The sequence below is a fragment of the Halichoerus grypus genome, chromosome 8 (assembly GCF_964656455.1).
Source record: "Halichoerus grypus chromosome 8, mHalGry1.hap1.1, whole genome shotgun sequence".
NCBI classification, from domain to species: domain Eukaryota; kingdom Metazoa; phylum Chordata; class Mammalia; order Carnivora; family Phocidae; genus Halichoerus; species Halichoerus grypus.
Window position 1 is genome coordinate 120,537,307 of NC_135719.1, and position 15,863 is coordinate 120,553,169.

Consider the following 15,863-nt stretch of genomic DNA (forward strand, 5'->3'; position numbering starts at 1 on the left):
GTTGTTTTTAAGTAATAGCTATCCTAATGGGCTTGAAATGTTTGTGGGTTTTTTTTTTAAGCTTTTATTTATTTATTTGACAGAGAGAGCGAGCGAGAGCAGGAACACAAGCAGGTGGAGTTGGAGAGGGAGAAGCAGGCTTCCCGCCGAGCAAGGAGCCCGATGTGGGGCTCGATCCCAGGACCCCAGGATCATTACCTGAGCCGAAGGCAGACGCTTAATGACTGACCCACCCAGGCGTCCCTAGGCTTGAAATGTTTGCTGGCCTTTTTGACCCTCAAATAATAGACCAAAATGACTCTCAAGTCCTTACTGATTATCTGGAAGCACATCATGCAATCTATTATTTTTCTTATTTTATTTTACATTTACCTACTCTGAAAGTCAGCACTTATCAGGGGCACCTGGGCGGCTCAGTCGGTTTAAGTGTCCGACTCTTGGTTTCGGCTCAGGTCATTATCTCGGGGGTCATAAGACTGAGCCCTGGTTCGGCTCTGCTGGGTGGGGAGCCTGCTTGAGATTCTCTCTGTTCCTCTCCCTCTGCCCCTCCCCTCCCATGCTCTCACTCTCAAAAAAAAAAAAAAAAAGAAAGTCAGTAGTCACTCTTCAGCTCACTCACTCCATCCAAAGAGTTGCCTACGGTTTATACTTATTGGTTTGGTGTTTCACTACCGGAATGAAATGATGTCATATATAAATTTGAGATATTTATATGCATACTCTCCTCAAATCGCTTACAAAAACATTAAGAGCACTAATCTCCATTTACCCAAGCCTGCCACTTCTGTAATTAGACCTATTTTAGAGATAGATGTAGCATGAGGCAGCACAGCATTCAGAACCACAGGCTTAGAATTCAAAGTGCATCGGTTCAACTCTTAATGTTGATACTACTTACCAGCTGAGTGCCTTCAGGCAGGTCACTTAACCTCTCTCAATTGTATCCTCTCATCTGCAAAACTGAGAAAATAACTCTACCTGTTTTATAGTATTTTGTTAGGATTAATGAGATAGATCTGTGTGGAGGGCTTGGCCCATTGCCTGATAGTAGTATGAGCTACAGAAATGTTAGCCAATTATATGCTGTTTGAACTCCAACAACAGCTAACTTAGCTAAATTTACTCTGGGCCAGGGGCTATCCTAAGGGTTTTACATTTAGTGGCTCTTCTAATCCTTTTAACAATCTTATGAAGTAGGTATTGTTGCTATCCTTATTATCCAGATAAAACTACAGAAAAGCTAAATATCCTGAAGGTACACAGCAATCAAGAGTGGGAGTTGGGATCTGAATCCCAGCTCCTTACCATGATACAATTCAGCCTCTCGAAAACAACAGGGGCCAGGCCACAAAGCAAATGAGTGAAACCTGTCAAAGCAAAAGTCCGACTGGAGAAGAGACAACCCTTTTAAAGAACAAGCCGCTACTCAGCTCCAGCCAGTTACTGCCACAGAGAAATGCAGCCTCAAGGTTGCCTGATCTTTGAATTTTTCAGCAACCTAAGGGGAAGGTTTTTTTCTTAAAGTTTTTATTTATTTGGAGCGAGAGAGAGCGTGTGCACACGTGTGCGTACAGGGGTGAGGAGGGGCAGAAGGTGAGAGGGAGAGAGAATCTCAAGCAGACTCCCCTACTCATGACCCTGAGATCATGACATGAGCCTAAACCAAGAGCCGGTTGTTTAACCGACTGCGCCACCCAGGCGTTCCTACAGACTAAAGGATTTTAATGTAACATACTGAAAATTTCTCTGATAATGGTTTCAGATTCTACATTGCAACTAATCTTTAAGAAACTTCCACTTGTTGAGTTTTGATATAATCTCAAAGAATATGCACAGTTATCTGATAAGGCATTAAAATACTCTTCCCTTTTCTAATTATATACCTGTGTAAGGCTGAATTTTCTTCATCTATGTCAGCTAAACCAATTATTTCACAACAGATTAAATGCAAATGCCTTCGTAATGTCTATTACGACATTAAAGAGTTGGAAGAGGTAATGTTACTTCTCTATTTTTTATTTTGGAAAATAGTTACTTTTTGCGGGGCGCCTGGGTGGCTCAGTTGGTTAAGCGACTGCCTTCGGCTCAGGTCATGATCCTGGAGTCCCGGGATCGAGTCCCACATCGGGCTCCCTGCTCGGCAGGGAGTCTGCTTCTCCCTCTGACCCTCTCATGCTCTCTCTATCTCATTCTCTCTCTCAAATAAATAAATAAAATCTTTAAAAAAAAAAAAAAGAAAATAGTTACTTTTTGTTAAGACATTATTATGTTAATATAAGGTTTATTATTTCTATTCTTAAAAGAATTTTTTAAGCTTTATCAGTTTTAAATTCTAATACAATAAAAACTGATAAAAATGACCTACATAAACTAAAGTTCTTTGAGGTCTTCAATGACTTTTAAGAGGTCCTGAGACCAAAGAGTCTAAGAATTTTTTATTTAAGACAGTGGTTCTCACCCAGAGTGATCTCCCGCCTGGACCATTTGGCAACATCTAGAGACATTTCTGGTCATCACGACAGGGAAGGTGCTACCGGCATATACTGGTTAGAGGCCATGGATGCTGCTAAACATGCTACAATGCACAGGACAGCTCCCCATAACAAAGAATTACCCAGCCCCAAATGTCAATACTGTTGAGGTTGAGAAACCCAGCTGTTGAGAAATATTCAATGGCATACCAAAAAAATGTTAATATTAAGAAAACAGCTACAAAACAGCAGAGATGACCTAATCCCAATTTCTTAAATTTTTTTAAAAAGATTTATTTGAGAGAGTGAGGGAGAGAGCGTGAGAACCCAAGCAGGAGGAGGGGCCGAGGGAGAGAGAGAGAATCTCAAGCAGACTCCCGGATGAGACCCTGAGATCATGATCTGAGCCGAAATCAAGAGTCAGACACTTAACTGATTGGAGCCACCCAGGCGCCCCCCAATTTTATTTTTAAACTATGTACACATGCATACAAAAAAAAAAAGGCTAAAATATGTCCCACGTGTCAAAAATGGTCATCCTGAGTAGGTGGTATACTTCCTTTCTTTAAATATCTATTTTCTGAATTTCCTATAATTAATACATGATCTTTTTAAAAACGTATGAATAAGTAGGAAGCCTGTCTTCTAAGTGTCCTATTCTATTGACCTGCATGATTCAACAGGAAATTCTCAATAGTAAAGTATGGAATTAGTGAAATGTCAAAGAACAAAAGCTCTTCAAATAGAGCTAAGGGAACACTAAAAACAGATTCTTGGATCTCATCAACAGTAAGGATTTACAAGGAAGTTATTAAGATAGTATGATGCACTGTAAGGTACTCCCAGACCACAGATCATGTCCAGTCTCACTTCTGCCGTACAGAATTAACCTGGACAATATGTTCTCATGATTATATCACAGGCACTCTCTTCATTTATTGAGTTTGATTTTTTTGTTTTTTAAAATAAGAACACTGCCTGCCTGACTTTTGTAAAATTCCTTGCATAAGCAACATTAACAACATAATAAAGCTTTCTTTTCTCTTCTTGAGAAATTCTAAGAAGGTTGAACGAATGCATGCCCAATGCTTTAGTTCTTTTAGGAAGGCACATAATACCCACCCACAAGCAGGTATAAACAGAGATGTCAACCCTGAGACTCAAGGGCTGCTTGAAGCTGGTTGCCAAACATGTAAATTTCAGTTGTTTCTTGCCAGTATGTGGAAGGCAAAAACACATGCTTCAGCCATCTATGGCTGCTAGTGATATCTGTATAAACCATCAAACTTGGTTAAGACACCTATAAAAAGGGATGCCTGGGTGGCTCAGTCACCTTCAGCTCAGGTCCTGATCCCAGGGTCCTGGGATTGCGTCCCACATCAGGCTCCTTGCTCAGCAGGGAGCCTGCTTCTCCCTCTGCCTGCCGCTCCCCCTGCTTGTGCTCTCTCTCTCTCTGACAAATAAATAATCTTAAAAAAAAAAAAAAAAGACACCTATTTAAAAAAACACACAACAATCCTCAGAGGTTCCAATTATTCACTTGGCCTTAAGCAGTAACACAAAAGATACAATTGAAATTTAGATACAAGACTTGAATGGAAATTCAGAATGAGAGAAGTTGTATAACAAGATTTTGACAGGCACCTAGGTTTGCAGAAAATTCCTCCTCCTGAGTAATGTTCTTGGAAGGAAACAGACTTTCCAAAGTAAGGGAAGTATAGTCAGACTAAGAATTAAAACTGGAGACAGCCAGAGTGACAGTCTGCCTCCAACCTGGAAAATCTCTACTGACTCATCTCTGAAATAATGGGCACTGCCAACTTAATCAAAACAACCATGTTCAGGGACAATGAAACTGCAGATAGAATGTAGTAGCAGAGGGGTGCCTGAGTGGCTCAGTCAGTTAAGTGTCCGACTCTTGATTTCAGCTCAGGTCATGATCTCAGGGTCTTGGGATTAAGCCCTGTGTTGGGTGGGCTCTGCACTCAGCAGGGAGTCAGCTTGAGGATTCTCTCTCTCCCTCTCTCTCTGCCCTCCCCCTGCTCATGCATACAAACTCTCTCTCTAAAATAAATAAATCTAAAAAAATAAATAAGAAAAGAATGTAGGGGCAGAGGAAGCCAACGAAAGTTTAACACTTTACTTGAGAGTAAAGTCCTTTAGAAACACAGAATCTCATGACTTTCCCTATTGAGAGACCAGATCAGAAGACCCCTGAGATTCAGATTTTAATCCTGACTATACTACTTACTAGTTGTAAACTACTGAGCAAATCACTTTACTTCTTTGCTCCTGTGTCCCTATATGTAAAATTAAAAGCTTCAATTAGATGACCATTAGTCTTTTCCAGCAATAAAATTCTATGGTTCTACAGAGACAGAACGTTAATAGTAAACGGATCACAGTGACTATGGTAAAATCAGGACTCTAACCCAGATCTCTTAAACTTCTTTATTGATGTCATTTCACAACATGAAAGACATTCTAGAGGCAACTGGCCATATACCTGAAAAACTATAATTCCTGAAAATCCTTCCCAGGGCCAATCTATACATTTGAGGGGCCAACTTTTACTCCAAATGTATTCTGGTACTGGACAGATACTCCATAACATGGAGTTTTAATAACATGGTTTTAGTATCAGTATCACACCCACATTTTGGATAAAAACACCTCAGAGAAAAAAATCCCAACTCAGTGGGGAATCATTCCCCAAAACACCTTTCCTTAAAATCAACTGCAAAAAAACAACCCACAGGAAGACTTTTTAAAAAGGGGGGAGGAAGAACGTACAAGTGAACAGTAGAACAATAACTATAAGATGAGGTATATACAAAGGAAGGGGTAACTTACTAGGCTCTGGATGTAGCATTTTCTTAATGGTTTTAGCTGCCTCTCCTCCTTTCTAATAAGAAACAAAGGGACAAATGACTAACCATTCTGCCTCTCAGACTCAATCCAGTACCTTAAAATTGACAGCTGAAAGACCTGACAGCAGAATGGAGACTTGGAGCCTTTCTCACCAGAGGCATTCAACGGTGAATAGGAGAGCTAAGAGAGTAGGGCTTTGGTTTTAGTTGAGTACCGGCCAGCTCAGGTGATTATGAGTAGGTGGTCATATAACTTATCATTCAAACTACGACTTCTTTTTAAGAATGAAAGGAGTGTTAATAATTGTACTGGGACAATGGGGAAATTAGGATAGTCCCAAGCAAACCAGGATATACAGTCACCTTGTTATAAAGGACCCCAGCCAGCAGCAAGGTAGGTAGGAGACCTACACAGTGACCTTATCAACCACGTAAGGTAATCTTACCTCGCTGTATCAAAGGGTAGGAGCCCGGCAGAGGAAAAACGGAAGATGGGAATCAGTCTTTCCACCAACATCTCTGCTACTAGGATCTGTTATAAACCTATCAGTTTCCTCAGATGCCATTTTCTCATTGATTCCTATATCCCCAGACCTCCAGAGTATAACTTCCATTTTAAAATTGGCCCTAATAAGAAAATAATACTCAGAGCACATGGACTTGACCTCCAATGCATATCAACTCTGCATCCTGAGAGGTACGTGATAGAATCTTGGGTATCAACACTGCAAAGTGCAATGAGTGAGTAAGGTAGCAAGGAAAGTGTGACCGTGAAGGTATGGGAAGAGCAGATAACAAAAGTGACAAACTGCTGTTGTCAAGTCTTTCCCTGAATTCCTGACTTAGGATAACTGACATGAAAAGCAAGTGGAATCTAAACCTCCTTGTTAACCTAATCTGTGATTAACCTTGGAAAGGGAACGACTTCTTTTTCACAGAAGCAGAGTGAAGTTGCTGGTGACAGAAGTAAATTTTATTCAAGCTCATTAAGGATTAAACAGGCTTATCATCTGGTCTAGGAGTCATACCTTCCTTTATGATATTGTGTCTGTGGCAAAGTACTTCCAAATGACTTACCCGTACTTTCTGGGCAAATTATCCCATGTTACATTGTTTAAACCTTCCAAAAAGCACTTTATCATTATTCGTCTAAGTCCTTATGAGGAGACACCTATTTCTTTTGGCTGAAATCAGGGAAATGTACTCAACCAGCATGCTTTCAGCAGATATCAAACTCAAATTATAGGCTCAGTAAATAGTACGAGTCATGTATGTTGTTTGTACTTTTGGTTGGGCTAATGGAGAAGAGGAACCAAACTGGTAACCAGAATATACCCACTCCTAATTATACCTCACTAAAGCAGGTGAGTTCAACCCAGTGTGAAGTTACATGGTTTATATAAGCCAGTGTGGAACATGCAAAGTGTAAGGAAGAAGACGACTTTAGATGACTGCCAAGAGCAACATCCAGCTGATTTCTAGCACCAAGAGAGATCTGCTGGAGGTTTGAGTATGGTAGCTATGACCAGAACTATGCTTATTGGCTCAAAACCCACTGATCCATCCCCACAGCTATACCCCCTCCCTTCATTTACACAAAGTGGGTGAGGGAAGCAGGTAGCAAAGTACCAGTGATACCAGCAAGAGAAGAGAATGTAGGGGAAAAGTCGGGTCCTACAAAACAGTCTAAAAATTTCAGAGCAGTCAGCAGCATGTCTCAGTTGCTCCCGCAGACCCAGGCTGCAAATCCAGCTCCACCGCAAACTACAGGAGCCTTGGAGGTCATTTAACTTCTCTAAACCTCAGTTTCTTCATATGTAAAATAAGGATAATAGCACTAACCCTACCTTAGGAAAGTTTCTTGTAAGTATTAAATGTGGTCACATATATAAATGTGCCTGACATATGAAACACCCCCAAATAATATGTGATAAATGAATGACATGCTCAAAAATTAGCTATTTTTATTGTTTAACATTCATCTTTGTGAACAGCAATGTCTCAGTTGAACGTCAGGTGAGGCATTCCTATTTGATTTGGTGGACCCTGGGGAGCACTGTAGATTTTTTGAGGGATCAGCAGTGAATGTGTGATCATGAGAGTTAAGTTTTACGAAGCTTATGTTGGCAGTAATGACTAGTAAGTATTAAAGCTGAAAAGAACAAAAATCTGGGAAGCAGCTATTGGAACCAAATTTTCTACGACGACCAAGGTAATAGGCCAAGGTAATAATCTTTTTTCATTCCTAGAATTATATTTCACTTCATCTGAACCAGAAACAATGAATTCCAGTATCTATTCTTCCACCAATGCCCTACCTGTTCTTTGCGTTTCAGAACCCTCAGCAGTCATTGATCAATGTCCTTTCTTGATTTTTTAGCACTTAGTTATGACAATTAATACAAAACCTTCAAGTGCCTGTGTCTTTCTAGACTATAGATAACACTGGTTATTTTCCAAGTGGCAAATAAGACATATATAAAGTGGTTAGCAGAGAGCCTGGCACACATTATAAGCTAAATAAATGATTTAAAAAAATTCTTGCAGTTATTATTAAGATTAAAGAGGCACACATAGTATGTTCCTATTAAATATTTTTAATGAATAAATAAACATAAGATAACTGTGTGGAACAACTTAACTTTATTTACAGCAAAACACAAATATAATTTATCATCTAAGAGGAGCAACTAGAGTTGCACACATGCTCAGAAATTGCTAATTTTTCCAGCTTTCAATTTTTAAAAGAGATCCAGAAAAGGTGAATTACCCTATAAGAAAAGGGAAAGAAAAATATAAAAAGGCAACTTAGAAACAGCACATGCCTGGGAGCAATGGGCCCTACTTGGCCTGCTGACTGCCAAAGACTAACAAGGCAGCTCTGGGCAAGTCATCTTTCTACTTTTCCACTCTCTCTTCCATAAAATGAAGATCTTCCCTTCTCTCTGATTCAACGAGGAAGAAAGAAGATACAAAAAAGACTACATAATGGAGTATTCCCCAAGCTTCAGTCAATCTCGATCAACTTTAGATTTCTGCCATATCCATGTAAACACATTTACCATTATTTTTCTTTAAATTGACTTTTAAAATTTTAACCTCACCTTAAGCAATAAATTCATTAAAAATATTTTATACATGCTGGTTAACTTTTCCATATATAAAAATAAATGTACTATTAAAATTTAAATATTTATTCAAAAATCACCTAAAATCAGCTTACATATCCACAGGCAAATAGTAACCTCACCCTTATAACTTAAAATCAAAAATTTATTTTATTTTTTTTTAAGATTTTATTTATTTACTTGACAGAGAGCGAGCACAAGCAGGGAGAGTGGCAGGCAGAGGGAGAGGGAGAAGCAGGCTCCTCGCAGAGCAAGGGAAGCCCGATGTGGGACTCGATCCCAGGACCCCGGGATCATGACCTGAGCCGAAGGCAGTCGCTTAAGCAACTGAGCCACCCAGGCGCCCAAAATCAAAATTTTAAACAGAGAATCAAGTAAAAAAGAAATGTAATTTCACATTCTCACAATAATCTGAGGTTAATCCTAACAGATTAATATTCAGTTCTTCAATTGTAAGAGACAATACTTAAAATGTGGGGCACCAAAAATTGAAAACAGAATCGATTCCTTCTTAATCTACGTCATCTTCATTTGAATTAGGATTTTAGTTCCTTTAATTTTAAAAGGCTTTAATTCTACCCTTGAGTATCTAAATTCAGACTAAAACAATAATAAAAGCAATTACTTCTTTCTTGAACCCATAAAAAAGAAAAAAATTAAAATTAAGTGCTGTTTATTAACAAATGGAAGTGCTCTTCACCTGGCTCAATGCATAAGATAAACGCATCTACTTCTTCTGTAAGTTACTTCTTAACTCACAATTCAGAACACAGCATCCATCTGTGTTTCAAGTTTTACTGGTCAATAAAGTTTCCCTGATCTAAATGATTCCAACTGCACTTTACAACCAAATCTAACAATCGTCAGTGAATGAGCACACACTTGTGGTCACCAGGATCCATAACTGAGGGCCACTGCTCCTCTTAGGAACTCTTAGTAATGAAAAACACACTGGCATAAGTTAAGTCAGTGATGATCCTTTGAACAATACAGAACACAAAGACAACTTTTTGCTGTGCTACTAATGTCTAGTAAGACTGGCGGTCATCAGTTCAACCTCACTAGCTTATTTTAAAGTAGAAGTGACAAACCTGGGCATAATTCTAAATTTGCCAATCTTTGATAGGTATCAATTAGCTGACTGAAGAACAAGTGGGAAAAATAATGTGCATCTATAAATATCCATGTTACCTTATCCTTATGACACGATCTCTATAATTTATCATAGCAATGTCCTCCAAGGCCATCTCTATGAGCCTTCTTTCTTTCCCACTAAAACTCGTAAGCAAGAGGATTATTTGCTATAATAAATACTGCAAACCCGAGAAAAATCAGGTATCTATTAAAGTATCATAAAGCAGAGGGGCAACATTTTTTAAAGGGCCATATGCACTATTACAGATGATAAGTAAATGTTCCTAAAATGCAAGCTTGGAGGCATGGTTTATACCTGATATACCATTTCTGTTCTTCTAATTGCTTCTGCTTTATAAACTATGCACTCAAAAACTATTTGTTGAACTAATTAATAGACCAAAGGATAAAATTTAACACCTTCACAGCAATGGATTATCAGTAAATAGAAAGGCCCAGAAGAAAATCCAGTAATTGATTCCCTAATCACCTTATTGAAATGTATGTACTATGAAAGCTTTTTCAAGTCACAAATCTGCCCTACCACTAGCCATATTTTTCCTGATAAACTAACCACTGGACCAACAAATTCATTCCAATTAAACACCTGAGAAGTTCTAATGAGTTTAAGACTTTATTCCACTGGCTAAAGCCAAACACTTTACCTGTAGATAACATGCTCTTAGATGAATTTATTTACAAAAAAAAACTGATTCCATAAAATTGATAGAACTAGTGACTGGGAAACAGGAAATGATCATTATTAATAGGTTCAAGTTGAGAATATGGTTATTATCACAGCTATTATTTGATGCTTAAAATACGTTTGATGACAACACTGGGGTTAAGCTTATTTACAAAGCATTTTAACAGTTCATCTCATTGAGAGCTTTCCCAATTTTTCACACTGTACTGTGCTATGTGCAATAAATGTTAAATATTGAAAGTGTCAATCTCCTAAAAGCTTTTGGTGAGGTTCAAGCTAAATAACAATACAAAGAGTTGCAGCAGTGGATAGGTCCTGGTGCTAAGAACTTGACAAGTGTTATTTCATGCAGTCCTCACTACAACCCTGTGGGGTATTTCTGCTCTTATTATATAGCTGAGGAAGCACAGAGTGAGTGACTTAACAAAGGTAACCCAGTTATCAAGTAGTTGATATTCACCCCCAGGCAGCCTGACTCCAGAATTCATGCTATTAATCTCTACCTAACTTATGATAGTCAGTAAAGTCAAAGACTCACATGAAATAGAAATAGAACTAAACAGCTATCTCACTTATAAATATCATGACCAAGTAAATATAGTTAAATGCTCCTCCCCATTCACAACTCCTATTAACTAACACTTTGAAACAGTACAGTTACCGACACTATTTGAAAAGCTTTTGGGGGCGCCTGGGTGGCTCAGTCGTTAAGCATCTGCCTTCGGCTCAGGTCATGTTCCCAGGGTCCTGGGATCGGCCCCGCATCGAGCCCCCGCTTCAAGCCCCCGCATCGGGCTTCCTGCTCAGTGGGAAGCCTGCTTCTCCCTCTCCCACTCCCCCTGCTTGTGTTCCCTCTCTCACTGTGCCTCTCTCTGTCAAATAAATAAAATCTTAAAAAAAAAAAAACCTTTAAAAAAAAAAAAGAAAAGCTTCGGAAGGTGCTTTTCCTACATTTAGTCATAAGCATCAGGAAAGAGATCATAATCTCTCACTGAAACTCAAAACTTCATACTAATGGGCTATTAATCTGCTAGCTCTACAGGTTCTAATATCAATTAGTCTTAAATATCAACTCAGGGAAAATAATATTATTAGATGCAACCAAAGACTTAAAGGGTAAACCCAGGATATCCCCCAATATGTGTTCTAACATACATTCCTTGATGTTGGTAGGATCTCTTATGAGCAGTACTTGAACACATTGTGCCTTCTCATTCCACATCAAAAAGGCACAAAACTATCCTGTCTGCCCCATTTGCACAGGTCTGTTACCAATACTGTAAGAACAAGTGTCAGCTAATAATATCACAAGTTATAAGTACCAAAGGGAAGGAAAACAAGCTCAGCTTTTCTCTGAGAGACCTGGCACTCTGTTCAGCACACAACCTAAACTTTACCTAATGTAGTTCTTTAAAAAAAAAAAAAAAAAGATTTTATTTATTTGTCAGAGAGAGAGAGAGCACGCGAAAGAGGGAACACAAGCAGGGGGAGTGGCAGGCAGAGGGAGAAGCAGGCTCCCCGCTTAGCAGGGAGCCCGATGCGGCTCGGATGCAGGGCTCCATCCCAGGACCCTGGGATCATGACCTGAGCCGGGGGCAGAAGCTTAACTGACTGAGCCACCCAGGCGTCTCCTTAATTTAGTTCTCATAAGAGCTCTTCAGGTAAGTGCTGGTACATCAGGAAACAGACCCAGAGAGTAACTTGACTACAAGGTCATACATTAAATGACACAGCAGTGACCATGTGTGTATGCAATACCACACTGCCTTACAGAATAGCACAGTAATGCCCTTTTCTGATCAACAATAAAGAAAAATACTTTTTAAGTTAAAAGTATCTTAATGTTTAAAAAAAAAAATCCTCCCACTTGTTGCTGTCACAGTCTCACTGCCCAGGAGAACACCTTTCTCCTTCCTGATCTTCTCTGGCTTACTCTTAATATCTGCTGGCCTCATTGTGCCCTGGAAAGGGGGCCAGCTGTTAGAACAAAACAGCAATGATGTATCCTTAACAAATCGCATTTTATAAGGCCACAGGAATCATGCAAATATTTTTGCCCTAGGTCTAAGTTAATTCTACCAAACAGCTTTGTGTCAGTTACAAGAAATGTGAGCCTGCCCAAACATTTAGGAAATGTAAACAGTGAACAAACTATGAATACACTATCATTTTATTTTATTTTATTTATTTTTTTTTTTTTTAAAGATTTTATTTATTTATTTGAGAGAGAGAATGAGAGAGCGAGAGAGAGCACATGAGAGGGGGGAGGGTCAGAGGGAGAAGCAGACCCCCTGCTGAGCAGGGAGCCCGATGCGGGACTCAATCCGGAGACTCCAGGATCATGACCTGAGCCGAAGGCAGTCGCCCAACCAACTGAGCCACCCAGGCGCCCTACACTATCATTTTAATCACCACTTTCTAAAGTCTTTAACCAACCCAGACAAGATACAAGAACAACAAAATGCATAAAGGTAATCTCAATACCAGAATCTGGCCTCCCACCACATTTTTGTGAAACATTAGGGATAGACAGCATTAGCCTCAAAACCCTAAGAGCCTCTCCCCTCAGGTGTTAACTGCTAAAGAAGGACAATGATAGATAAGACGTAAACCTGACATTATAAATAGTTTTAAATTGGGGAAGATTATTGAAGGACTTCCCAGAACAATATTTAATTAGCTTTAACAAGTTAAGGTGTATTTATGACTCCCAGAGGGGGCTTCCTTATCTGAAGCAAACAGGAGGAACTTTCTGTTAGCATAAGTTGTACTGATAATGGAAGGTGAATAGCTAATCAAAAGTATATGTTCAGGAAATAAGTAAGAAAAGCTAAGTATAGCTGAGCTAAACTGGGGGGGGGGGCAGGGTCCTGCTGCATGGACTAGGAACAAGGACAGGAGTAGATAAAAAGGAAACAGGAAGGACTGAGCTAGAGGAAGTGTGAGGGGAGGCAGGAGGACGAAGGAGCAAAGACTGAAACCCAGAAAGTAATGATGGAGATGGGCAACTCCGGCCTAGAAAAACAAGGAAATAAATGCCTAAAACCAGAAGGTTTGCTAGAGCCTGCCCTGTGGAAAGGACTCTCCTCTTCTACAGACTACAATTAAGATAAAGTAAATTAACCGGCCAAGACTAGAGAAAATGGGGTTCATTTGAGACATAGGGGAAGGTCCTGCACAAGGATAACTTACTGAGAATGGAGGCAACATTTTAGTGTTTTTTTAAAAAAATGTTAACTTAAAATGGGTGAATTGTATGGCATGTGAATTATATATTAATAAATCTGTTATTTTTAAAAAGTGTTAAGCTGGGCAATGTATGACTGTACTCATGATTCAATTACCATGATTAGTTCAGGAATACCCCCCAAATGCCTTCAGCCAGTAGGGAGAATTTCCTTGTACCTGGGGACACCTCTGTTGGAAAACATCAGTCTAGAAAGGAGACTAGGGTATAATGAATACAGAAGAAAAAAACGGTGAGCTTTTTAAAGAGATCTTCCCCCATTTTTGCCCTTGGAATTTTTGGCAGTGTTGGGGAAGGGAAGCTTTTGTTTGGGGTATGCCTTGAAGTAGAATATCAGGTTTCTTCAGGGGATGATCTAGGGCCAAAACCACCTAGTCAAAGAGAAAACGATCTAGGGTGGAAAAGTCAAGTCAGTTCTGGAGAAACCCCAGAAGGTTTATCGTGAAATGATCACACAAGTCTTATCTCTGCTACCCCTAAATTGGACTGTACGCCCGTGCCACTTCCGACTGTTACTCGCCAAGAAGACGGATGCTTTGCCATGATCCCAGAAGTTTCTGGCCAGCTGCCCACTGACGTAAATTAGAAAACCATTCGGGGACCGGCCTGGGTGAAGCGAAGCGCCACGTCCAGGGCTGGGCTCCCGCTTCCTCCCTCTCGATGCAGGAAAAGGGACGGAGCGGGGTAGAAGGCGAGCGGGAACGCCAGATCAGCCGTCTTCGCCCTCCTCCCCTTAGCCCGCTTTCGGGGAGGCGCCCCCAGCGGACCCCATCCCCACTCGCCCGCCTGGGGCCCGAGACCCCCGGGAGAAGGGGGGCGGTGGCGAGCACCCCCACGGGCAGCAGGCGCACCTCCCCCGGGGCAGCAGTCGCTGCCGCCCGCCCGGCCCGGGCCTCCCCGGGAGCAATAGGCTATCGATTCAGCTGCCTGTCGCTAGGAGCCCCGGGAGAGCGAGGCCTACACCGCCCGGCCGGAGCCCCGGCCTCGATTTCGCCACTTTCCCCACACCAGAGGGGGAGCCCGGGGGCAGCCGAGCCCAGCTGGGCGGGAGGGAGGAGGAGCGGAGACCACCTGCAACGGCAGCGGCCGGCAAAGGGGGTAAGGGCGCGGGGCTGCAGCCAACAAGTCTCCGGGGGTCGCCCACCCACCACCCCCCGCCTCACAAGTTACGCATTCAAGTTCAGGCCGGTGCCCCTTAGCCTCCAGTCCCCGGCACTGCCCACACCGTAAGAAAAACACGACGCGGAAGAGGCCACTACAGAGAAGGGAGATGGAGCTGGGCCCCTCAGGGCGCCGACGGGGGCGGCCAACAGCGACCCGCCCGGCTGCTCTCCTCGCTCACCCAGCCAGCCCCCCGAGTCGCGGCCCCCGACCCCTCGGCGGCCGGCCCTGTCACCGCCCGGCCCCCAGCCCCAAGGCCCCGTCTCCCGGACGCCGGCGCCAGGGACTCGAGCTCCCCCTGGCCTCCGGCGCGCCTCGGCCTCCTCCCCCTCCGAATCCCCAAAATGCCCCCCGCACCTTTTAAAGTACACGGAGGAAGAGTTTCCCATCAAACTTTGTCAGGCGGTAATCTCGCCCCCCCTCCCCGACCCACACTTCCAGGGCAGTCATCAGGAGAGATCACTTTGCACTTGGGATAAAGCGAATTAAGGACCTGTCAACCATTTTAGGTCTTTTTTTACAGAAGACATCCTCTCCTTCCCCTCCCTCCCCCTGTAAGGGTTTGAATTTGACACCAAACCTTCCCACCGCAGAAGGGGGGTTGAGGAGGGGGGGGCGGAGGGCAGAAGGAGGGTGGCGAGGGAGAGCGAAAGGGGAGGTTGGAAGGGGGCCGGGAGGCGCGGGGCGGGGAAGGGGGTTGATTTACCTGAGACCAGCCACTGGCCTCCATTGTTGGAGAATTCAATGGCATTGACACAGCCGAAGTGGCCGAGGAGGTCCTTCTTGTAGAGGTTTCTGCAGCCCCGCAGGCGTCTCCTCTGAAAGTCCTGAGTGAGCAGGGGGTCCCCATGCAAGCCCCGCTGGGACAAGAAGCCCACCACTGACCTCATGCTGCCCCCCAGGCCAGCTCTCCTCTTCATGCTGGAACCGCCGCCGCCGCCGTTCGCGCCGCCGCCCCTCCCTCGGCCTCACGCGCGGCCGCCGCTCTCCCCCCACCCAGCCCTCCCCCCGCGCTGCGATCCGGATGGTTCTTTAACCAGCCATGGCAGACGGAGCGAGGTGTGCAGACACTCGGTGGCGTTCGCGGCTTCCTGAGGGTCCCCTCCCTCCCTTTCCCCCCTAGGCTCCTCCCTCTCCTTCTCCGCC

The 15,863-nt window shown here is 42.6% G+C and overlaps 1 protein-coding gene across 3 annotated transcripts in view; it reads right to left on the reverse strand.

The window, feature by feature from the left end:
- DCAF5 (DDB1 and CUL4 associated factor 5) overlaps window positions 1-15,724 on the reverse strand; it is a 105,045-nt gene extending 89,321 nt beyond the window's left edge. Inside the window, exon 1 of one of the 3 annotated variants that reach the window (XM_078053842.1) lies at window positions 15,424-15,724. In XM_078053842.1, coding sequence (XP_077909968.1) covers window positions 15,424-15,637 — 214 coding nt within the window. In that variant the 5' untranslated portion in view covers window positions 15,638-15,724. The remainder of the gene's footprint in view (window positions 1-15,423) is intronic. The other 2 variants (XM_078053840.1, XM_078053841.1) reach the window with 2 other exon arrangements.
- Between the last annotated feature and the right edge of the window lie 139 nt (window positions 15,725-15,863).